The sequence below is a fragment of the Acanthaster planci genome, linkage group LG10 (genome assembly GCF_054643075.1).
Source record: "Acanthaster planci isolate LZ-2023a linkage group LG10, COTS_SCS, whole genome shotgun sequence".
NCBI classification, from domain to species: domain Eukaryota; kingdom Metazoa; phylum Echinodermata; class Asteroidea; order Valvatida; family Acanthasteridae; genus Acanthaster; species Acanthaster planci.
Genome location: NC_141786.1, coordinates 16,047,304 through 16,072,157, shown reverse-complemented (window position 1 = coordinate 16,072,157; position 24,854 = coordinate 16,047,304). Strand labels below are relative to the sequence as shown.

The following is a 24,854-nucleotide window of genomic DNA, read 5'->3' as shown; positions in this document are numbered from 1 at the left end:
ACCTCAATATTGCATTGTTTGTACACAAACTAATGGGATTTTATATTTTGCTGGCGTAGATTTCCATTTCTTTGACAATTTATTGTTTTTCAGGCGTAGCAATGAGCCATCAAGCAACTTCTTCTCGAATGTGTTTTCAAAAAGGAAATGTTTAGGTCAAAAGTTGAATATGAAAACATCTTAACGATATCCTTCCTGATTTACATAACAGCGATAGCGTCCTCATTTGTCTGGAAAAGCTGGGGCTATTTATAATGTTCTAAAGAGTGCACCTTTCGGCACAGTTACTCCAAAAGGATTCCAGTTTCCATACATTTCCGATGTTAAAGAGTAAAACTGAGTCTAAGGATATTCATTGCATGGATTCTTTAAATTTGCAAATTCCAATAAATGTCTCGCGAGGTGCCAATACGATTTCATCCAACTGACATCGCGTATTCGTTTCAAACGGGCGACCGGGACTCGACGCGGAATTCCCACTTCCCCGTGCTTGGAGACTGACATGCGAAAGAGCGGCTGTTGAAAGAGACGACTTTGATTGGCAGTGCGCCACTGCGCCTTTCTTTGCAATTTTGACACCTTGAACAGTGATTGGTTGCATTCCTGTGACATTTTGTGCTAACTCTCAGCTGTAGGTTATGAAACAAGACGACTTTTTTATATGGAGGCATACGCTGAGTATTCGCTCCGGGTATTTATTTTCAGACCTTTGGAAAATATTAACGATGCAGTCGAGAAAGCCAAAGCTCGCGTGCAGCGCACGGCCGTAACTCATGGTTGCAAGGCTGCATTTAGGCGTGACTGACAGGCAGTCGCGTCTTGCAGCTCTGTGATTTCAAAGAAATTATTTCCATCGAGCCCAGATCTACTAAGTAACGCATCATGTCTTTCTTTTCACGCCAGTCGAGTCTGATTGCTTGCAGAGGAGACTTGTATTTTTTTCTTTGGTACCCAAGCACCTCTTGTTTCTCCCAAACGCATTTAATTCACTCGCTATTTAAGCCACAATCGTAGTTTTTGCACACCAATTTATTTGCCACAAGCAGTGGATGTCATCCAGTATAACCACCAAAAAGATAATTCACAGTGTTCAAAAAGTCTTTGGCAGCCACAAAACACCAAAGAAATCAATCTACTGCTAAATTGTCTGTGAAAATTTCTCCCTGTCAGGCAAGTCTCCATCTTCAGATAAAACCTGCTACCATTATACCACTTATACAAGTTTGGCCACCCTTACAAATTGTTTGCATCATAGAAAACACTATATTCCAAAAGCTTCGAAAAACATAATTCAAATGAGACAGCAGATATCTGTGGCTGATGGTTACAATTTCAAAAATTAATCCAACTACTGTTCGAAGGTAGCTGCAATTAGTTTGTTTTACACAAACGTTTAAAATTCACATTCAATTGTATCTTAATTTACCTTATTTTCAAGTTTTGTTTCACTATTTGAAATCGTATGTTACTGCCTTTGTGGTTTTTATTTTAGAGAATATGTCCATATTCATTGGCAAAACTGTGATGTCATTCCAGGAAAAAGTCTCAGTGTTACACTGGGTTACACACAGAAAGTCCTGCATTTTTGTAGATTTTGATAGACTAAATTTAACCTCAGTACTGAAATATATCTTCTCTGGATGACATCAGGGCAACGCCCTAAGCTGTCTAGGAAAGAGCGGTTAATTTCAAAGCTTTTAAAAAGTTCACTTTTTCGATGCATATGTAACCAAATAGGAATGTAAAGAATTTTTTTACAATGAGAAAGAGCACAAAGTTGCAGATAAAGTGTGTCTATAAAAAATCTATTACACCTACACTTTAATTTAATGGAGCAACACTTTCTCAATCTCAAGTCATTTTATGGAGGGAAGGAACAGCCAATCCCTTTCTACTGCAATGTGTAGTTCTGCTGAACAACGCCTTCATTACTCGGATATGGAGACACCAAACGGGAGATCAATTCGACTCGAAATAAGGCTACATTAAGCATACAATTCATGTACAGTGACGCAAATACACCTGCTGGTGTGCCGTAAGAGTTAAAATACTCTCAATTAAGTAGAGAACGGACACAGTGCCCTTCCTCTACGGTTAACCAACGATGCTGTAGGTTCATTGCCCATTCGGACGGTTGCCTCTTGCACGCTGAAGCTTCAGTTGGAACTGATAGGAACTACAAAATTCAAATTTCCTTTCCACATAACCCGGCATGGCAACAATTCAATTATAATTTTGGTATCAAGTGTATGTTTAACTCTTCTGATTTGAGAGATAAATTCCGGAATATTAGCTGAGTCTGTCCATGACCATTTTGCCACAGGCTAAGATGCAGACACCTTCAATACATCCGTGGATCGATACAATTCAAATATCTTTACTGTTTGTAAAATTTTTCTCCATAAGGATAAACGAAATTTAGTTTAAATACAGTTGAAACATTGAAACCCAATCGGAAATATTCTTATTTCGTGGGTATAACAAAGTAACCACTTTGCATATTATTAACCGTTCAACAATTGATTTTTGAGCCAATGGCTAATCTAAACAATCATCAATAATCTAATAAATCAATGTGCAACTAACTAAGCCACCAAATGGCCCAAGAATCCCAGCCAACGTAGCAAGAAAATGAAAAAACAAACGCATTTCCCAATTACGCCTTAGCGGCACCTAGTCGCCCGAAATTTTTATTTTCCCCTCAGGATTTGTGGAGCATGCATGGATTCACGCTGTTTCTACCTTGAACAAACAAAATGGCAAACCTGAGCAACTTACAGTCCACCGTGCAGCTGCTTTGCAAAGGACGGAATGCTCTCAATATGTAATCAACGGACAAGAACAGAAATGAAATCTCAACCGCAACAACGGCATCAGAATTCAAGAGCCGCCTCAGGGCGACACAAGAGCTTCTCAATACCGTGACAAGGGACAAAAGACCGCTCACAATACCCGCCATCGCCCCGTCAGAGAGCACAATAGGTCTGCACACAATATACATTGGATCGTCTTACGTTCTGTTCACGTGATGCTGTAGGTAAAATCTGGCAACCAAGGAATCTTATACAGTTGTCAGTTCAAAATGTTAATCCGCGGTTTAGTCTTTAAGTGGATTAAATTTCTTTGCTTCGTCTTACCTCAATCATTGCCTTGTTATCGCTTTACACATTATAAAAAAAATAAATGTTTACAGGTTCTGTCCACGACGAGCTGTCAGTCACTTAATACTATAACCTCGACCTATTTCCAGATGATTCCTATATCATTTGTTTATCATAAACGAGTTCCCCCTAAAGGTAGCGACTCTGTAAGAAATCCATACTAAACAAGTATTTCATTCACCAGCAATGTTGGTTATTAACATGATCAAAACAGTTTTCAATCCACCGACATTGGCTGATATCCAAATCAAACCAGACGCTTTTCAACAAGTGGCTGTTTTGTTCTCATACCATGCCAAGAGAGTTGGGTTGACCGTGTTGGGTTGATTTTAATTGATGGAGTGACTGCATACGTGAGGAATCCACACTACACGAATGTTTGATTAATCGAGTGACAACACTTATCTATATCAGATGGGTTTTTAATCCAGCCGTCTTTCAACAAGTGGCTACGCTCTGTGCCATGCCAAACGAGTTTTTAATGGATTGACTGTAAAACGAGATTGAATTGAGTGACTATATCTGGGAGAAATCCACTCTAAACGAGTTTTTAATTAATCGAGTGACAACTCCAAACGAGTTTTCAATAGATTGACTGTAAAACGAGATTGAATAGAGTGACTATATCTGGGAGAAATCCACTCTAAACGAGTTTTTAATTAATCGACTGACAATGTTTGTTATTTACATCAAGAGTTTTTCATCAGGTCACTATGTTTGGTAGCTATATCAAATGAGTTTTTGTCGAGTGACCACGTTTGATACCGACATCGAACGTTTTCAAACAAGTAAACATGTTTCGCCACGTCACACGAGTTTTGAATTGAGTGACTGTTTACAACGAGTTTTTTAATCGAGGTTTTAATCAAGTGACCATGCTTGTGACGAGTTTTAATCGGCATTACGTTTCACTTATCAAAGAGACAGAGCCTTAATTCAATTCATCTTGACTGATTTTAATTATTTAGTTTCTTTTTTTCTCTGTACATGCGATGGCATCCTCATAGGAGGGACAAACCACGTGCGCGCTTAGTCAGACGTCTTTGCCAATGGAATTGAAGTGTTGCTCTGGCTCCCCCGCCTATCACTTCGAGTAGATAGTTGGGCGCCGAGCCTAACTTTAACCCCTTAGTAGTGGTGTACAGTATGAACAATAACAAGACCGGACATAATATCAGACTCAAGGCCAGTCACACCACTAGTCGCAAGTAACAGGGTGCAAATTATGTTTTGTTGTAGGCAATTTGAACAAATAGCTTGGGATTTGATTTCAGACTGGCGGTCTTGCGTGTATCTTATGATGATTTTTCAATGTATATGGTCTTACGATCGTTGTGAGGAGCCTCCACTACAATAATTTCCCTCATTATCAGCATCTCAAGTGGCTAACCATAACCCCATGCAAACTCTCACCAAACTAAAAACTGCCCCAACCGAAACCTCGTAAGTACTCAAAGTTGACAACAGAGCAGTAAAATACTGACATCCCGAAAAATGCACAAAAGTCCAGGTACCCATGTACCTACATTCACGAGAGCGTCATCGATAAGGAGGTAAGTAAAAATTCATGCTCGAACCACAACCAAAGATATCACGGAGGGATCACTGACCCAGGATAAGAGGCGGGAGGTGAAATATCAACTTCAAATGCTATGAGTCCCAAACTGGACCAGGAAGGGGTGCAATTTTCCCAGCAACGCAGGCTCCTTTGTTAGGAACTGCTCATCACAGAGTTGCGAACGACTATGAAACGTAAGCGTTGCAGTCGTACTGCTACCAACAAAATGGACACTCCTGACCCACATGGCCCTTTCAAACCGATGGGGGGGTGCTCCTGCTCAGGGTGGATAAGGAAACACCTTTCGGTATTGCAATCACCCCCAGGCACTAGTGTGTATAGAGATTCTGTTTACGATCAGTTCATACAAATGAGACTTTCTTGTATAATAAAACCTAACAGCACACTGAGTAGAGAAATCGTATAAAGCCCTGGGTTGGTGTTCACTGACAATTTTCCCGCCACGAACCGTCAAGAATACTGTGACAATGCTGCGCCTAAAACAAGAGCTGAACAGATGGGACGTACCAGTGTACACTACTTGTTGTTTGCTACTTAAACCTCTTTGGATTTTTGTTTTCTTCACTCAATGGTTATGCGTCTAGGTGGCCAGTTAGTGATATGCGGCTAGAGCAAATGTATAAATAGTGCGCATAGAACGAAATATGAGCACGAGGAGACGAAAAAACAGTACGATCCGAATACCAAATGCACCCAGGTCAAACAAAACTCATCTCGAGGGCATTACAAAAAGCAAATTTAACCGTCTTGTTTTGAGGCATGATTCCTTTCCAAATTCAGGCCTGTGAAAATGGACATTATACTGTTGAAACTCGTTAAGGTTTTTATCGATTTACTCTATGCAAGATTCCCTCGAAGACCTTTCACTTGAAAGTGGCTCTGGCGACTCGTTTTGTCGGGTTGGGATGCAAACAATCTTTGTCTGGGCGTGGAGTTTGATAGCTGTGTTTGTTATTCCTTCGGCTCCCGAGAGGAACCGGTTACAATGGCCTTTTCTACTAACTGCAAGCTGCAAGGTAATACCCGGCAGAGCAGTGGAAACACAAGCCTTCAGCTCAAACTCGAGCTACAGAGGTTTTGCATGGCTGCCACCTTGCAGGCCAGTGCTTTTGTTCCACACGGTGTGCATAGAGAGGGTTTCCTTGTGGAACAAAAGAACTGCCCTGCAAGACGGCTTCCACGCAAAGCCTCTTTATACGTTCGAGATGAAAAGTTCATCTTCAAGAACGGCCCATGGCACCCGGAATTAATTTTGAGTAATATCTTGCAAGTTTTTCCTTCCAAGGGAGAGGCAATTAAGGTACTTTATTATTTTTATTTTATTCTGTGAGTAGCCCACAGCCAATGTCGTGTAATTTACCTTTTGCTGCGCCGACATTGTTACCCTTGTGAACGGCAGGCGTCGTTAGCGGTTGAATATAACCGATCTTAGGCCTCACTGGTAAAGTGTGCAATTTAGTGCTAAACAAAAACATAGCGCCTCAGCACTGCATCCCTTAGCTATTACTGATTCCTGTACCGTATCCAGGTCTTGGGTCGGGGGTGCTAATGGATTCTTTTCCAAAATCGAGTGTGAAAGAATCCTCACCCCCTCTCCTGAAAGGTGCTAGATCCGTTTTTAAAGTGGTGGCACTTTAAATAATCAATCACAACATATCGGGGGCAAAATGGAAGTTTTTTCGGTAAACAATTTTGACGATTTCGGAAACCACAACCCCCAGAAAAAAAGTGGAAGTGGCGTTTATAAAATGCTGACGTTTCCGATCGCCTGTCCAAAATACGTCGGTATCATAAACACGTCAAATTTTCCTAAGTCAAATCCAGTCTAAAGTTAAATTTTCCCCAAGTTGTGTTTTAAATTTTAAAAATTGCAACTCGAGTTCAATGTGAGTCAATAACACTGCAATACGTCTCGGCACGCAGGCCTACTGCATGATGTTGATCATCAAACCAGAACACCACGCTGCAAAACAATGTGGTGTAAAACTGGTGTTAATTTAAGATCCTCGGTGTTCCTATAGGACACCGGTCCCTTTTTAGCCCCTTTGTTACACTGCGGATGTTACATAAGCATTTAACACCAGAGATTTTTTGCAGTGTAAATGTTTGCAATACCGTGCATCATTTGGCCCTATTCCGTTCATCTGCTTGTCAGGCACATGGAAGGGTTTCATACCAGCCCTGAAGTGGACCCGTATCAGCTCAACCCCGACAAGGTGACGGTAGCGTTCGTGGTCGCTCACTTCATGATGTACTTCAACAACGCCATCAACCCGGTCATCTACAATTTCCTGAGCGGTAAGTGTTAGCGGACTGTAGATATATATTTTTGTTTTGCTGTTGGTGGTGCTTGTTGTTGGCTGGTCCTGCCGCTGCTGCTGCTGCTGCTGTTGCCGCTGATGGTTTTAAGTTTGGCTTAAATTTTTTAAGGGGGGAGGGTTCCTGTTTTGTTTGTTTTTTCCTTTTAATATCATGAGAAATGGGTTTGTGGGTACACCATGGAATCAATCTCTTTTGGACGAGGTGTGGTTCTTAAAAGAACTGGTGAGTATGAACTAGACGTTTCGGCCAATGTGCTCTGGCTGTCCTCAGGAAAGTGTCCTAAGACCGTCCTCTCCTGAGGACGGCCAGAGCACACTGGCCAAAATGTCGAGTTTATACTCACCGGTTCTTTTAATAACCACACCTCGTCCAAAAGAGATTGATTCCATGGTGTACCCGCAAACCCATTTCTCATGTTTAATCCACCATGCAAAGCTTCAGATCTGACCTTTTAATATCGATATACATTGTCTCGAAAATTCAATTTTGAGAACAAACAAAAATTGTGCAGCCGCTTGATATTAAGCAAACTCGACTTAGTATAGGGGCATGTATCACTAGCCTGGAGTTTTATGTTCCAAGTGTGTGATTGGTACAAAAATATTAAAGGGGACGCTTACTCAAGCATCGCATTTTACAAGTCTACTCTTAATACGTGTGATTCACAAAAGTTCGCCTCTAAGAGTTTGCAACGCGTTTGCCAATCACGGTAGGCGATATACCAGGCACGAAATGGGACAGAGGGGTTAACACCCCCCACAAGTCCAATCCCTGTATACGCTCCAGCCTATTGTTACTTAACACATCCCCCTAGATGTCTAACAAGAAATCCTCATTGTAATAATGACCAACACAAAGGTGGAGGGTCTCTCTGTCACATAGTTTGCATCAAATGATGCGCAAAATCTGTGGATCCAATGCGCGTCTGGAAAGGGTTGCCACATTTCGCGCGTTGCCAGCGCCAGCGCGTTGCAAACCTGGAGGCGCACGATTGTAAATCGCCCCTTTATCTGCTCAATTTCTGTAGGGAAGGAGTTTAAGATATTTGAAATGCTCAAACTGCTTCAAACTCCCTGCTGTCTACTGCGCCAGTAGACTGCAAACCTTTGCTGTTGAAAACAACACCTTTTAGTTTTATCAAATGATCACACCAACTTTGTTGCTTTAACTCCGCTGGTGTTACTTCTCGCACCTACAGATGTAACAGTGCACTGGAAGGTGTTAAACGTAACACCTACGGTGATGAAATAGTACCACAAACTTTAACACTGAGCGTCTGATAACACCGGGGCTTTTAATTTTAACAACCCGGCTTTTGCAGTGTAAAATGGAAATTGTGAAAGTTAGAGGTGCTGGTGGTTCGATCCTGGCAGAACAAAGAGGGTTTTCCTTTTCGGAGTATTCTGCTATGACCAAAAAATCAAGCCATTTTCCTTTTTTGAAAAATTAATCGACGCAGACGACTATGACGAATACGTGCAAGTTGCACAGCAAAACGAAACTGACAAAAGTGGTCCATTCTAAAGTCAGTGAGATTTAGTCTGCCTTTTTCTGCTATGAGATCTGGTTCTGGCTTTTTTTTCTTTCATTTGGGCAATTTAATGAGGACGGAATTGCGTTTTAAGATGAGTGTGAATGTTCCTAGGGATGTAGTCAGAAGACTGTCACAAGAAAGGTCCGCTATTGGATGGAGCATGGCACCGCTCACGTGTTATTTGGGACGAATCAATTATTCCTTTACACAGAGTTAAAGATCAATAAGCATGTTACCAAAAGCTTTTCCGGAAGGGTGCGTTTTTTTTTGCTACAACAAAACAGGGACGGGGACACAAAACGCTTATTTAATAACCGAGGCTACCGAGCCACTACCCTATTTGCCCTTTAAAAAGGCATTGTTTGTGTGGAAAACTGGACCGTTGAAAGACAAACAGGACTGCAATAAAAATTCACTGTGATCAGACGCCAGCTTCTGCACTGGCGGGAAAATACATTACATTTCAAGCCATTCTGGAGGGAAAGTGTACATCTTTTAAAGCCGCTTTGATGTCATCTTTGGATACTGAGGGCGTTTTGTTATTTCACAGAAGCGTTGAAAATGCCTGTGGTATATAAAGACTGTGGTATATAAAAATATTGATCACACTAGAGGCACATGTCGGGACACTACAAACTCGGTACCACAACAAATAAGTTCGGGATGGGTAATGTAGTTCAGATTCCATTGAAGCTGGGCAACTGATGGCCAAGGCATCGCCAATACGAGCTATTCACAATAGTGCGACACCGAGAGTTTGCAACGCATTGGCCAATCAGAACGCGCGAAATTTGTCGACCCTTTCCAAACGCGCAATGGGTCGACAATTTCCGCGCATTATGATTGGCCAACGCGTTGCAAACTCTTGGTGGCTTACTATTGTGAAAAGGCTGTATTGCCATATCGTGATAGTTTGATTTCCAATGACAGGCACAGTCAGGTACAGAATTTACAGCAATTTACTTATTTATTACATATATACCAAATGTTACAAAGGACCCTCTACTAAGCGTGACGCTCGGGCGATTAGAGGTTTGTTCCGATTTCGGCCAATATTTCCAGTGGGGCCTCTTTCCCAGTATAAATTAACGTAATCATGTGACCTGTCTGCTGAAATATCAGATAAGATACTGGGACTGCTATCTGATAGCCGCTACTACATAAACTGACACGCTTCGGGAATTATGAGCGATACCACACATCACTTGTTCACTTTCGGGTAAATTTGCTCATTGGGAAGCGCGTTCCAGCTTACCGTGGTGATCAAATTTCTTGAGGATGTGCTCACTCCACTGGAGTGCAAACTGGTCAGGAAAAAGTTAACAATTCCACAGTCTTGGTTTCACTAACAAACATAATTTAGTTTCTGTGGTTCGTTTCGTTGCGTCTCGCTTTTGTTGCGTTGAGTTTCTCTGAGGTGGTGTTGCGCACGTTGGCGCAAATGCTCCATGATGTGTACAGCATGAACCGTTTGCAGCTGCAACGTGCCTGAAATGTTGCATCCAAGGGCGAAGATAAGTCACTGTTACTGTAAATTTGTATACAAAAAATGTTGGAATTGTTTATAGCTTGCTGTTTTAAATTTCCTTCTCTTTCGTGATCCAATGTGGTGCAAGTACATGACATTATGTAAGTCATGGGCACCCAGGTTGCAGCAATACTTTCAACAAAATTTGGGCTACCATTTTCAACAGCAATACATACATGTATCAACGTCAGATTGTCTTCTCCGAGTGATATCACAGCAAAAGCGCCCTCAATTGTCTAGAAAAACATGGACAACTATAGGGCACTTATCAATTCACATAACCCAACTACGATGTTTAATGTATTCTAAGCACAGTATATACTTGCACACGAAGTGTATCTAATAAACATTCATAGGATGGGCCCTTTACTGTAGGTCACATTGTAAATGGAGTGTTTTATATTGTGATTCACAACACAGTGCGCCACCAAGAGGCTGTCGCAGAGAGGCCATTAATTCAAGTTCATAGTCCATAAAAGCGAAGCCGTCTTGCAGGGATTTGCAACCAGCGTATGTCAGTGGACAACTTGTCCACTTCTGGGGAAAGACTTTATAAATTGGGACATTCCACGTAATAGAGAGACGAAAGTATTAATTAAAACTTCTCCTCAAAATACACGTATAAATATCCTCCATGAAAAACAAAACATAGGACTAAAAAATATAAATATTCAAGTTCCACGCCCGCAGCCGGCGAATAGAATTTGTCCACCATTTCCCACAATGCACTGCAAAAAATTCCCTTTCTGTGGCAAACTCTTGGTGGTGCCATGTAAAAAGGATCGCCCTTTTTAATCCGACAGCAAGCTACACCACCAACTCGGTGTTGCAGTCACCGTGACGCAGCACCAAGGCCCTCTTTCGCAGAGTGAAACACGACCATCGGCAGTTGCAGTAGTTTCTGCATAGCAAATAATGTACGTGAAGTGCAACACGTGTGGATAATGCCAACAGCGCCTCAGTTCTCATGAATCAGGTTTAGCTGGTAAATGGAAGCAAAACCGACAAAAAAAATTAAGGGCTGGAAATGAAAACTCGCCTTTGTCAGTTTGTAGTATGGAAACACAACTTAGAAGAAACTGACCTACAGGTCTACTTCTTACCTTCCGTAAAGGTTACAGTCCGCGACAATTTGGTGCCTAGACGTTTACATGACAGAATGAACGTGAAGTTAAGACATCTCAAACTTTATTATCATGTCACATGAGGTGACAGGACTTTATGGCGTCAATAGGTCCTTTCTTAAGTCGGCGAAGCGCGCGCAAGCGTTCATACGACACTCGATTAAGAACTTGAAAATGATGGACTCTACCTAGAAACTGAAATGTCCATTAACTGGAAATGAATAACCGTTCTTATGCCTCTGACCTAGATTCTCTTTTCAATATCTGGCTCAATAGACAGCCGTTGAGTGATACAATCTTAGGCGCCTGAGGAGATGTTTTACAATTCTATTTACATCATTTACATCGTAAATACCGGATTATGGAATAGACGGTTTGCAGTTCATGAATATAAGTGGCGTTATGGAAGTCGATCGTCTTATACATTACGGCGATCTCCGGTAGGTTATCAGTTTTCATGAAAGGCCTGGGGCTTCTTTTAAACGAGAATTGACGCCCGTGGCGAACGTTTCACAGTGCCACGCTATGTGCATTCAGATGATCAGCAATACGACGAACTGTCTCTCGTTTATCAATCTGCATGTCATTCCGTGCGGGGAAAAATTCCTCATCCATCAAAATTTTTGCTGAGGGATTTTTCCTTCTGGGACTGATATCTCCCTTTCATCTGAACCGCGGGCAACAGGTAAATCCAACTAAACCGCTGATTCCTGCACAAATTATTATTTATGAGTGTTTCGAAAGATATTTGTAGCGGGATTCCAATTGCAGCGTTAGGCGCAAAACCGGAAATACTTTAAATATCTTACCAAAGGTGAATCTCAACACCCTTTAATAGGAAATTACCAGAGAAAAAAAACCACCTGATTTTGTATGCATTATCAAAGAAAAATTACACAATCTCTTCATTTAATGTATTTGTTGTCAATGTTTGTGCAATAACTTTCTCACTAAATGTCAGTATCAAAGTCGTGGTAAGTGAACCTGGTACAAAGATGCATAGACCTATGTATATGGTACATGTACACGTATTTTTTGGCTTGTTTTCAGCTAAAGGTAAGGTATATCACCCAGTGCAGAAATATTTATTAAGCAAAAGAAATCAACATTATTTACATTTCATAACGAGAAAGCTTATGCAGTTGTTCTTTCATTTACTCTTTAAAGTGCTATCTTTATTTCCATTATCAATTTTTTTCTTCTCACAATGAGGTGAAGACAAGGTGTTCAGTATGTCAACTGGTGAACTTAAGAAATTAAATATTCCAGGTGGCTCTCCTTCCGCACTATAATATCAGTCTCAAGCCCGAGGCGAGACTTGTATGAAACAGAAACCAGACACCAAAAGCATGTCTTTTTACACGGTAAAATAGCCCATCAGTCATTCATTCTTCAATCGTCGGAGGATTGAGGAATGTCAGGTTTAGCACAGTAGCACCAAAGGGTGTGGGACAGGTTGTTTCGTATTGATAGTTCTATTAATTAGGGCTCCGATATTTTCCGCGTCAATGTCACACCTGACATATAATTTTTAAGTTCAGAACACGTTTTCCGATTCCAAGAGTGGTGAGTTAATGCAAATCACCTGCTAAACAAGTAGAAATAGTTTGAAACCAATTTCAGTGATATTTCCATGTCAAATTATACAGGTCAGGTGAAACAGGGAACACAAAAATGTCACGTTTTGGTACCCCAAATTCATTGAATGACCCATAAACCAATCTATTTTTGGGAGCTGTATGTTGACACAATATAAAGTTTTGAGACTTCTTGAGTTCTAAACAAAGCTCTGAGTAAGCACTCACTGCTCAGCCATAGAAATATGAGAGGAATGCGGAAAGGAATGTTGCATCCCGACTCCTCTGCAACGGTTGGGTATGAACTCTATACGGGATCAAAAATATATTCCGAGTATTTCCCAACAAAATTAAAATTTTTCTCAGTCCCAGATTCATGTCTTTTCAGCATTTCTTCACTGTCTGACCCTCATTGGAATGATTACGTACTGAAAAAAGGGCAGGCAGGATACCACATTCCTTCAGAAATGCACTCCTCGGTAATTCCAACAACACAATACACTCACCTAACGTTAGATGCACTGATGACGAAAACCTTTATACGTGCCATTATCACATGTTGCTGATGACCTCCCCAGAAATCCAGCTTTGTATCGTGTTGGCGAAACTGCAGGCTAGATGTCTCGTGGAGCTTGTGTGCTCTTTGTATTAACTGATTGTATAATCCGTTATTGTTGCCTAAGCGTCCCGTACACATGAACCAGGCAACATGAATACATTACGGTTTGCACCAAATACGTTGTCCAAACTTAACTGTATTGGGCCAGTTTTTCCACTCTGCAATCCCGAGCTATCCCATTCATGGTCTCACTGAAGTCCCTGACGAGCCTATTGAGCTCCAGTTCCTTTGGATTGTTTCAATCTTGCCAGTGAATGCGGAAAACCCCCGAGACTTCCTTCACAGATGGCGCCAGCAAGACTGTTGACGAGCCGCCATTTTCTTTTCCCATGCGGCTTTGCGCGAAACAGGACACCGCGGAGAAAATCACATTATTGATCTGTTCGCACCTCCGAATGCCACTACATTTAATGCAACGCGTACTAAATCACTTACAGCCGCTTAATTAAAATGCATAAGAATACCTAAACGCACAGATGCAGGATGTTTAAATTTCCAACTTTTGGCAAGCGAGTCCCACCTCTGTACGGTGCGCCATACAGGACGCTACTTGTGATCACTCCGTTGTGCCAGACGCCAGTCTCCACGACTGTTGTTTGTTTGATTTCATAGAAGCTTTTTGGAAACAAAGTCCCATCATATTCTCTTAGAATCAATTATCTTATAGGAATTCCTGTAAAAAAAATAGAACACGCAGCACACTGTCGTACCTCTTCAAGCGCGGATCTGGGCGATGGGGGGTCAAACCCTCATCACTACTCAGACAAAAAAAACGGTTTTAAAAATGGAGAAAATAATAAAAGACAACAAAATTAAATTAAAAAACAAGGAAATATCCCGCAAAATACTCTGATATGTACAAGGTGAGTGTAACTAGAAGGAAACTATGTAGTCCGAAAAAATGACCCTCCCGAAAAATTCCTAGATCCGCCCCTGCATGCTCTTCTATATTTGTTGCTACCATTGTTGCCGTTGTAAATTATGTAGTGTTGCTTTTGTAATTGTCGTTGCTATCGTTGTCGTGTTTTTGTTTTTGTTTTTTGGGTGTATTTTGTTTTCATTTTTATGTTTTGTGCCCATTGTTATGAAAAACCCCAGTAAATTTTTTCTGTTTCTTTTTCGTTGTTTCTTTTTTTCTTGTCCAAAAGGAAAGCACTCAAGAAACGCCTAGTTTCAGTTCGTGGTGTTAGTGACAGTTTATGTATTTGCACATTCCTCCTTTGTTGTCTCCACTTTCTCCAATGGTGGCCTCGAGGAACGATGGGCAGTACCGCCTCCACTAATTAGTGCGACCTCTGGCATACAGCTTCAAAAACGGTTTGAGCACTCTATTAACTTTCTGCGTGCCGTTCTTTCACCTGTCTGCAGCTCGCTTCCGGAAGGAGTTCCAACGGGCCTTCTCCTGTTGCCCGTGCGTGAGCGTGCCGGAGCGGCGCAAGCGGCCGGGCAGCGCCTCGTACCAACGGTGCCGGGACTTCACCGCCCGCAGCGGCAACAACGGTGTAAGCCAGACGGACTACCGGTCCCACGACCACAGCACTGAGTACCTGCAACTGTCCAAGCTCGGCAAGGCGAACGGGGCGAACAACAACTCCGCCCAGGCGGCCAAGTCAGGCGTGCCAAGTGTCTGATCATGCAGTTGAGCTAATTGAATCAAATTTAAATTTGGTCTTAATGGCCGTTCTGCCAGCATTTTGTTCCTTGGGCAGGTGAAACCATTTTCACGAATTATTCAGCACGGTCCAAGAAAAGATTTCACGACAGTTTTTAGCCTGTCTCCTATCTTCAAAGTTAGGATTTGACATTTTAACCCCCCCCAAAAAAAACCAAAACACGAATACGTCTGTCATGATTTTTACTTGGAATCTCTGTAGACAAATCTGGTGACCAAGGTCCCACTTGTTATGAGCAGTGGCCCCAGCCAATGGCGGTAAGCATTGTGGTGACAGTTACTGTATTATCAGAGCCAATGCTGCGCGACAGCCACTCAGAACAAAGACCAACACAATGCTGCCGCCGTTAAATGGGGCCATCGGAAAGGCTCCGGGTTCCTCTTGAAGAAGAAAAACTTACGCCAAATATCCACTTACCTCACGCAGTGGGTGACGTCTGTAAATCGTTGCTCAAAGCTAAACATATCCCTGCTCGAACCACTGAATAATTCGGGGATTGGCTCGCAACGGCACAGGAACACGTTGCACGCCGCTTCATTTGACAGCATTATTGAGTGGTAACATTCCATTTAGTGTGGGAATACCTGTTGTCACTTGGTATCGTCCCAATGTACATAATGATTCCAAACTAGTGTGTTGATAGGACACTCAATTCCTGGGTAAAATGTTGTTGAACTGTTGTTGGGTACCCAATATCCTTCCAGTGCTTGTGTGCTGTCAGAGTAAATTGACAAAAATTCCCCGAAATTATAACACGAAACCTCATTTTGCACCATCTGTTCTTGTAAGTCAGCCACTGTATGGTTTTCTCACATGATATTTTGCAAAGAACTAAACATGAGTGCACGTTCGTTGGTTTAACTGTTACTGGCGGGTTGAAGTTCAGTGTAAAAGCACTTTTCCTAAGGATGTGGTCATATCTATTTGCTTGAAAATATGACATTTGCCTGATGAGTCCTACTTTTTTTCTGCTGTGTGTGTGGGGGGCGTATTGCATAAATTCAAACACTGTAGCTGGTCTAAGTTTTCACACCTCGCAACAAAATGAGAGTTCTTTCGCACCGAATTTACGATTATGAGTTGTATTGCTGTGTACTATAAAATCATCCCCCCTATATTACCGTTCCTGTGGAATGTTACTTACAATATGCATGGGTGCTTGTTTCTGTCAAGCCGAGGCCTTGAAATTCAAACGTATTATTTTACCGCACAGCAAGGTGCAGTAAATTGTAATTTGTTTCCAGTACGCTGCTTCTCCAACTGTTGTAGTACAATCTTTCACCAGCGCCCCTACACCGGTGAGACCCTGATTAACACTTACGACACTGGCGTTTGGTTACTTGATCCCGTCTTGGGGGACAGAAGAATTTGGAATAGTCTCTATTGAACCGATTCTAAGTCATTCCGAATCCACTTCGGTGATTGGAATTCCGCAGGGGTCGAGTGTGGCACGCAACACAACTTTATGTAGCAACGGAAACTATATACCTCTCCGTTAACCAGGCCATTCGGATGCGGTCACGAAGTCATGCATCGATTGTGAAGCGTTGAAATCTGTAAGACAGACTACACGTCCCTCGATAAAATCTGCGTTAAAACGGGCAGTAACAAGAATGGCTTCACCGCAAACAGAGGAGCTGTGTTAACTCAACTCACATGTGGCGTTAACAAAGACAAGATCGTCAAAGCGATTTTAAAAAGTTGTTCCCAACAGCTATAGGCCTAAACAAAATAACAGAAATTCAAGTATAATTTTTAGACATGTGGCATTTTTTACGCGATCTCAAATGAAACAAACCTCAACTAAGACCATAAAAGAAGACTGTCACCAGATTTGAATATAAGCGAGGAAGTCGCTACAAATTTGCAGCCCCCCCCCAGGCTTACGGGAAATCGGCGTGAACATTTCGAGTCGTTGAACTTCTTAAGCAATAGCATTGTCAAAATGACAGATGTAGTTTTAAACATGACCCAGCGATGACTGAGACAATTTAGTTACCAATCAAAACAATTAACATTAAGATCACAGTCGTCATAAGGCTGCAGTCGGGCTCCCAGAATGCAACACTGTGGTCACAGTGAGTTAAAATAAAACATTCCATTATTCCGCCTTTATATTGTATTTATAAAATGAAACGGGAAAGAAGGTATTAAAGTTTATGTTCCACTGAGGCATGTGTTGTTGGCATTGACACTGGGCTACATGGACAACGCCAGGGAGAACTGGACGGGATTTGAAGATAGAATTCTTGGACGATGGTGGCGCTGTTCAAACATCAGCGCCATGTTTGAACAGCCACGTTCCCTTGTTTTATGTATCGATGAAAGCAGTAAGTGCGCTGTGCGACGCCAGTATTTTCATAACAAATATTAGCAAAAGATTGGCGTTAGCCTTAGGAACGAGTGAAGCTGAGATTTACGTGGGGAGACCTGGGAACAAACGCATTTCTGTGCCCTTAAAGCGCCCGGTATCAGCTTATAACCTTCACAACACATGGAGGAAGTTCAGGCTTTGCACGTACATGCTGCCTTAGTAGGCTACATTTTATGCACACGTGAAAGTGTTGACCTGCGTAAATTGTTCAGATTAATAAGGATTGGCATAATATTAGCCCATTCCAGCACCCCACAACGGCGGTGGGGACTACCAAAAGGGGCAAGTCGCGTCTACATATGTGCGTAATTATGACCAAAAAAAACGAAGGCTTTGGACGACTTCTGATTTGGGCGTGCATGATCTCTTAAGGTTCTCTTGCGGGTGTTGGGCGCTGAAGGCCTGGTAGCAGTGATGCCAATATCTGTCTGCCTCCTCCTTTGTCATTGTTGACAGGGAACGGTGGGCAGGAATCGATGAGAGAAAGGATGGATGTGTCTTGCGGAATCAAAAGAAAGATGTGGAACGAGCGAGAGTTTTCAGCAGTGAGAAATAATGTGTGAAACAAGAAGTGTGACGAAGTGGATGGACGTCAGAGAACGTTTAGGGCTGCAACGCCTTCATGGTACATGCATGTGTAATCTGGGGAAAGAGATAACACTGCCCTCTTACGGTGATTTTTGGTTTTTTAATACTACTGATTATCCCATTTATATATATTTTCCCCTACAAACAGAGAGTGAGGCCTATTTGAAGAACCAAGTAAACCGAATGACCAAGCGCAGCTAGTCTGGTTCCCATACAAAAAGATATAAACTACTCTGAGAGATTCTTTGGTCCGGTGGTCGCCACGGTGACAAAAACTAGAAGAATTTTTCCCCTAGCCAACTTTCACGAAACCCGCCGATGTTTCCCGAATCCATTTTTGCTGATTTTTTAATATTGTCGTTCACGTTCGGAAATATCTATAAATCACCTTTCTGTCAGGTTTTGTTGATTTACTACATGTATTATTTTTGAACATTAACACCATTTTTGTTAACCTCTTGACAGTGATTACTTTTACAAACTAATGAACACGCTATGATACCGGGCATTATATCCCAGTGCCTGTTTGTGTCGCCCAGATATGGGTCTCAATCCCAAACGCTGGTTCGCTCTTTCCATTGAGCTTTTTTCTGCAGTGACTCCAACAACAGATATGGATTACTGATCAGGATTCAGATCCGTGCCGCACAAACACACCCCTTGTTCAATTCTTCACTCTTCGACAGTGGCTTTCAGACTGACAATTTATTCAAGTCTGAAGAATTGTCAAGTTCAGGAACTGTCCGTATATATGTATCGGCCATTTTGAATAAGCCATCTGTGAGTTGTATTTGAATAAAATCTGGTAGACTGAGTTCTTTAATTCACGTGAACATAATTGGAATTCTCCATACTAAAAACACCATGGATATACCTCGTGATTTGGGGCAAGCTTTTGCTACAATAGTTACATAAGAGACGTCTTACAACGATACACTTTTTCAGTGGGTAAGAAGGGCACAAAGGTACCAGTTCATTCCAGAGATGGTGGTTGGTATGCAAGAGCTTGCCCGAATCACGAGGTACAGCAAGTGTCTTTAGACTGCCAAATTCAAATTCTTATGTTTATGTGTACTCAGATAACTCGGTGTACCAGATTTTATGCCAATGTAATTCTCAAAACGCTTATTGAAAGTGAGGTTGACTCCTCATTTTTGGAAACCCGACATTACATATAACACCAAAGAAATAAAAGTTTTTACGAATTCATGTTTAGAATACCTTAAATATTGCGATAAATTGAAATAATTTTTAAATGTTAAAAAAAGAAAGTGAGGCTAGAATCCAACACAGTTTGGCATCACCCCCAATTAGCAGATGACATTGAATAGGGGAACACGATTCAGTATGGCTTACCCGTGAGTAAGGCATATTGACTAAAAAGCCCAGGTTGCTAAATTGACTATTGAGGGCGCTTTATGGTCGGCCCATCAGGTTCCTCATTATAGTTTTGTAAGTAGTATCTCACAACGGGTATGATTCAGAAGTCTGCAAACAAATTGAGGCCTACCTTTTTTTTCTAAAATATTAAATAGTGGTATTGGAATCGATAGGAGCTGCAGACTGATATTCAGGAGATAAAAACCAGTTGTTGGAGGAAGTATTTTTGAATGTGTGTTATAAATGCACGTGTGGGGAATTAAGTAAGTAGCATTTGTGTGGACATTATTGTGTGAAAATTATTGTGTGGATCATATTTTGTAAAAACAAACTCTGCACTGGAATGTACATTTAAAAATTGATTCTTCGATAACTCAATTGAAAGGCTACCGAGAAAATGTTGAGATAAATTTCCAACGTTATTTTCCCTTGAAATATATTTAAAAAGGAAAACACAAACAATTGACAATGTGATTATATTTAACAGATGTTACCTAACACGAAATTTAATTTTGTAAATTACTGTTTCCTTCAGCTATCACATTTGTAAACTCTAACTCTGTACAATTTATGAATAGATATTTATTGACACAGAAATATTTTGGGATTGGAATTAATTCCCACTAGACAAAGTATGTAATGTGGATGAGATATGTTCTGCATGTTGACTAATAACCTTACACATACATTGTAATTAACCCGTAAGCGATCCAAAGTATTAAGTGTATGGTTGAAAGCTGTCTTCAATAAATCTTGATAATGTGAACTTGTAAAAAGGAGTGACTCGTGTTCTTCAGAGACGGGAACCATTTTACGAGTAGCTGCCAGGCACTTGGCATAAACTCCAGCTCCAATGACAGACAGCACTGGTCTCTACGGGCCTGTTTGTGTCACACAGATCTTGACCTCGATCAGTGATACTGACGCTGGTTCGCACCATCCACTCTGGGGGTTTTGGTGTCTGTAAACCAGCGACGGATCAGTGATCGTGATTCGGATCCGTGTGAAACAAACACGGAGCTGTATTTAACCGGTAGCTCGTCGAGACCGTGGGTTGGAGGCACCGCCGTCATTGAGTTATAATTAAAACAAGTTTTTTTTTCTCACAATGCTTCGTACCGAATGAAGCCACTGGCAATGCATGTTACCATGTCGAACACAAAAGCGTTGGCTCAACTGCTGTTATAACAATTGACGCCGCGAAAAAAAAATTAACAATAGCAAGCTTTTGTTTTGCCTTTTTATTTGGCACGGTAAGATGGCCACCGGTGGCTTCAACGACCTCCAGGAACTCATTGAGGGCAAAACGGAACCAGATTTTTTCAATATGAAGTCTGTTGTTGGAAGACACCGTGCGCCATATTGGGGATTGTGAGCACCAATCCCAAACAAAGTGGTTTAGTACTAAACAATTCGCAATGTTGGTTAACCACTTTAATTTAACGCTATAGTTCGTCAAAGATTTGTGTTTACGTTTTAGTTTTTCTGAAAAACGCTAACTTGCTTTAGACCTATTTTAAACACATGAACGAGCGACTGGGTGTTCTTTCGTTTCTTCCACAACAGGAAGCATGACTTCACTACACACTGCAACAATTTTTCGTAACAATATAAATCATTTATTTCCGCAGGTCACCTCAATGACATAGAAAAGTAACGACAACAAGTGATTTGTAACCCCATTACAAGTATATTGAAGCATTTTATAAAGGAATGTTATTACTAAGACGCGCGAGCCGTTTTTTAAATTTCATATCAAAAAAAAGCTAAAATTCAAACTATATTTCATGATATCTAATAACTGCCTTGAAATTTAAAATTCGTTCAATGTGAAAAAACCAAGGAAACAAATGCCAAAAAATAAAGCGTTACAAGCGTTACCTTTTGTAAGCTGTACCACGGCCAGAACATCTAGAAGCACTTATACAAGAAGTACACATAAATCAATCATTTACAATCATGGCACTTAATATAAATTTCTGAATATGACCTAAAGCCTTCCATCTGTAACTTCTTTATTTGTACAGAAAGACCTTTTTCATTTTTAAAACACTTCAATTTAAACAGCTTACAGTACTTTTCGGCTCTTATCTAAAACTGGAGAAGGTTGGTGTGTGGATAGCATTGTTGCTGTGTACACAGTCGCACTGGTTGACCCGTGGATTCGGCGGGCGTGGAAGGGTTGACGAATTATTGTGTGGACGGGCGTGGGCCAACGGAACAAGGACTTGCTACTTGACCCATCTGCTGTGTGCTGTCTGAAACGCGTGCAAACAGACTGCGTGCGGCGTTCACTCAATCTGAAACAGGTTGCAGTAATAGCCAATGAAACCAACCGCCGCCGATACGGGGTGGTGCTCATCTTGGTCGAGCTCCCGACTCCCAGTAACCGTGCCTCCTGATCCTGAACCAAACCAAACCCGGCCCCCCTTGCCCACGACACAGTTAAAACACGAGTTAATGTCGTCTACTCTGCATTTTGACGTCCACAGGTAAGCTGTGCGTTCATTCTTTAAATCTTTCGAACTCCACACTCAGACACGCACCTTCGTTAGAAATAGAATTTGCTGCCAAACTCTCAGAACGCCTAAGAGAAGGCATACACATGGAAGGTCATTAATGTGATTAATTTGTCACAAGTAGTACTGATATTCCTACTGACTGACACGCCCAAGTGAGCTGATTGGGTATTCCAACAGCGCATGCCAAAAACGAAGCACGCCCGAGGTCATTCGGACGCGAGTGAGCGATCTCTGCCCTATCCACGCAGCCCTACGCGGACTCCCGCCCGTCCTTTGTTCCCGAATGACCTTGCATTTGTTGGGATAATGGTGCAATAGTTGGTTAAAGTAACTTTTCAATCTTGCGGTGCAACTTTAATTGGTATGAAATTATTGTGCGAGCAGTAGGCTAACAAACAATTATCTGTATTAATTACAGCCACCAGTTCAAATTCTTATCTGGTGGTCTACGTTGTTGAGTCATCACATTTCACTCATATTTTGCTCTTGGTTACATACACACTCGTCATTAGTACAGAGGCTGTATATCGAAATTATTGACTGGTATTCCTCTCTAAGTCCCGCTTTTCAAACACAAAACCTGAGAGTGGTTACCAATTGCAATCAAGAGACTGGGGACTCTAATATGCCATTACTAAATGCAACAATTAACAAGTGCAGTACATTTATGACTTTATAATGGCTCTTTTTAAGGTCCTTATAGTCTTTAACTTGTAATCACCACTTGGAATAACATTTTCATTGGAAGGATACCGAATATATATAGCGAAGGGGGCCAGCCAAGTCGTGTCTTTTCATACATGCATGTTTACCTAAACGGCGATAAATTTGGTATCTTCATGAATGCCAATAAATCCACATAGCATATAAGCGTTTTGGTCAAAATTGATTGAAAAAATGTCCCTTTTCACTGAAATAAAGCTTGAATTCTTCTCGAAATAGATAAAAAAAAATCACATTGGCTTCACGGCCGCTTAAGTCTACGCTGGTGCGCACAACTGAAGCAGATTTTCGAATGTCCAGGTAGCAGAGAAACGGTGCACAAGCAGGAGTGATTACCACTTGCCAATTTATTGTGCCCTGAGGATAAACTTCCTGTCTCATTTCTTCATCAGAATTAGATTATTTGCTGGTACATTGCTATTCAACAGTGCACAGTAGTGACCTCTGCGTGTATGGGCCTCGAGCTGGACCAAGACAGTGCAATATTTCCTTAGCAACGGAGGCTCCTTGGGTACTAACTGCGCATCGCTGGTTCACGAACGACTAGGAAACGCAAGTGTTGCAGTCGCAACGCCACCAACAAAATGAATACTCCCGACCGACGCCGCTCTTTTCAACCAATGAGGGGGCGCTTCGGCTTAAGGCGGCATATGTCCTACCAATAACTGTGACTGAATTTCTACAGCAGAATCAAGAGACTTTCAGTGTAAAATTTCACTTACAAAGTGAACTTTCAGTTCCAACGTAAAACACCAGCACGCAAATTTTACAAGCAAAGTCTTTGAAAAAGAAAAATTTCAAAATCACCACACGACCTTCAAACTCTAGTACAAAATATAATTCTTCTGAACATTATTTATCTCCAGACATTTCTTTATGAATGAATTAGACTCTCATGACAAAAACCAAAACCACTTTTGGCAGCCGTCTGTTTATACAAGTACGTGTCTTTCATTTGAAGCTGAAATTTCGTCGGTAAAATTACTGAGGATAAAGATTACACGCATGAAATAGTTACATTACAAGCAACGTCAACGACTATGGGGCAGAACACTTCACGTATTATCTTTGTGATCATCATTGGTCTCGGTATTATTTCGGTCGCAGTGTGCCGCCTGGCCAGCCCAAAAACAGTATTACTCGTACCGATCTTTAAAACGATTAATGTGACTACCAGAGGAATACATGCCACTGATATTGAACAAATGCTGGCTGCAGAAAACTTCCCAAGTCGTCCCACAAATACAATGTACGTGTGTTATCATCCGCATGTAGGTAAAACACCTGGGTATATGTAATTTTCTTTCTCTAGACAATTAACAGTTACTCTCCTTGTCCCCTTAAACACTTGCGTAATTTTATGCCACTAAACATTAACCTGCAAATTGGTACATGTACATGTAGTTGGTTGTGTGGGCACAATTAAGTATCTCAGTAAAAACCAAAGGAACCGAGGAACATTGAAAAAGGGGAAAAAAGCATGGCCAACCAGGTGGGCTGATGTCATGGTTTACGCGACCACCAGCGGCTCGTCATCGGAGAAGCCGCGTATCATTGGCTGATCCTCTTCCTCCCCTGCAATGTGATTGGACAGAAATCACATCATCGATGCATATTTGTGCACATCAACTGCACTCCACAAAATGAAACGGGAGGGCACGTTTGAACAGTAATCTGAGAGTAGCATTTCTATGAGCTAAAAACAAAATGCGAAACAACTGGCTTCTGACATTCACAACTCAATAGTGTGCTAATGAATATGCATGAAGGTCAAATAAAGGTAATACAAATGAAGTGATACGTGTTCTGGTACCAAATAATCCATTTGCGAGTATTCCACCTATTTGGTGGTTTTAATTCTGACCGGTAAAGGCTCCAGAGAAAAACTACTGAAAAATGTCTTTGTTCTGCCAACCAAAAGCTTCAAACCCCATGTATTGCTATTCAAAGTCACTCATAGTTGTTATGAGCCTGATGATCTAATGTCAGCACAGTCTGTGCGAATGTGACAGCACGAATATTGGACATGGCATCAATTCCAAACGCAGGCCTCATCAGTTTCGGGTTCATCATTTTTAGGAGAAATGCAAACATAAGATCAAGAACAGAATGCAAAATTCTGCAGGAGAGAAATGGTTGAAAAGGTTTCA

The 24,854-nt window shown here is 41.4% G+C and overlaps 3 protein-coding genes across 13 annotated transcripts in view; 1 reads left to right on the top strand and 2 right to left on the bottom strand.

The window, feature by feature from the left end:
• The window catches only part of LOC110988357 (uncharacterized), a 148,344-nt gene extending 133,544 nt beyond the window's left edge, over positions 1 to 14,800 (bottom strand). For 3 of the 11 annotated variants that reach the window (XM_087142396.1, XM_087142395.1, XM_087142397.1), the window contains exon 1: positions 13,332 to 14,785. Coding sequence is in view for 1 of the 11 variants with exons in the window: in XM_087142400.1 (XP_086998526.1) it covers positions 13,332 to 13,522 (191 nt within the window). In the remaining 10 variants the exon portion in view is untranslated. Of the gene's footprint in view, positions 1 to 13,331 lie in introns of all 11 variants that reach the window. The other 8 variants (XM_087142402.1, XM_087142400.1, XM_087142403.1 and 5 more) reach the window with 6 other exon arrangements.
• Positions 1 to 20,235, top strand: part of LOC110988356 (orexin/Hypocretin receptor type 1-like) — a 78,300-nt gene extending 58,065 nt beyond the window's left edge. Inside the window, exons 5-6 of the mRNA XM_022251770.2 lie at positions 6,896 to 7,038; positions 14,813 to 20,235. Of these exons, the coding sequence (XP_022107462.1) occupies positions 6,896 to 7,038; positions 14,813 to 15,075 (406 nt within the window). The 3' untranslated portion in view covers positions 15,076 to 20,235. The remainder of the gene's footprint in view (positions 1 to 6,895; positions 7,039 to 14,812) is intronic.
• An 820-nt stretch (positions 20,236 to 21,055) lies between these two features.
• Positions 21,056 to 24,854, bottom strand: part of sorl1 (sortilin related receptor 1) — a 66,583-nt gene continuing 62,784 nt past the window's right edge. Inside the window, exon 44 of the mRNA XM_022251774.2 lies at positions 21,056 to 24,279. Within this exon, the coding sequence (XP_022107466.2) occupies positions 24,215 to 24,279 (65 nt within the window). The 3' untranslated portion in view covers positions 21,056 to 24,214. The remainder of the gene's footprint in view (positions 24,280 to 24,854) is intronic.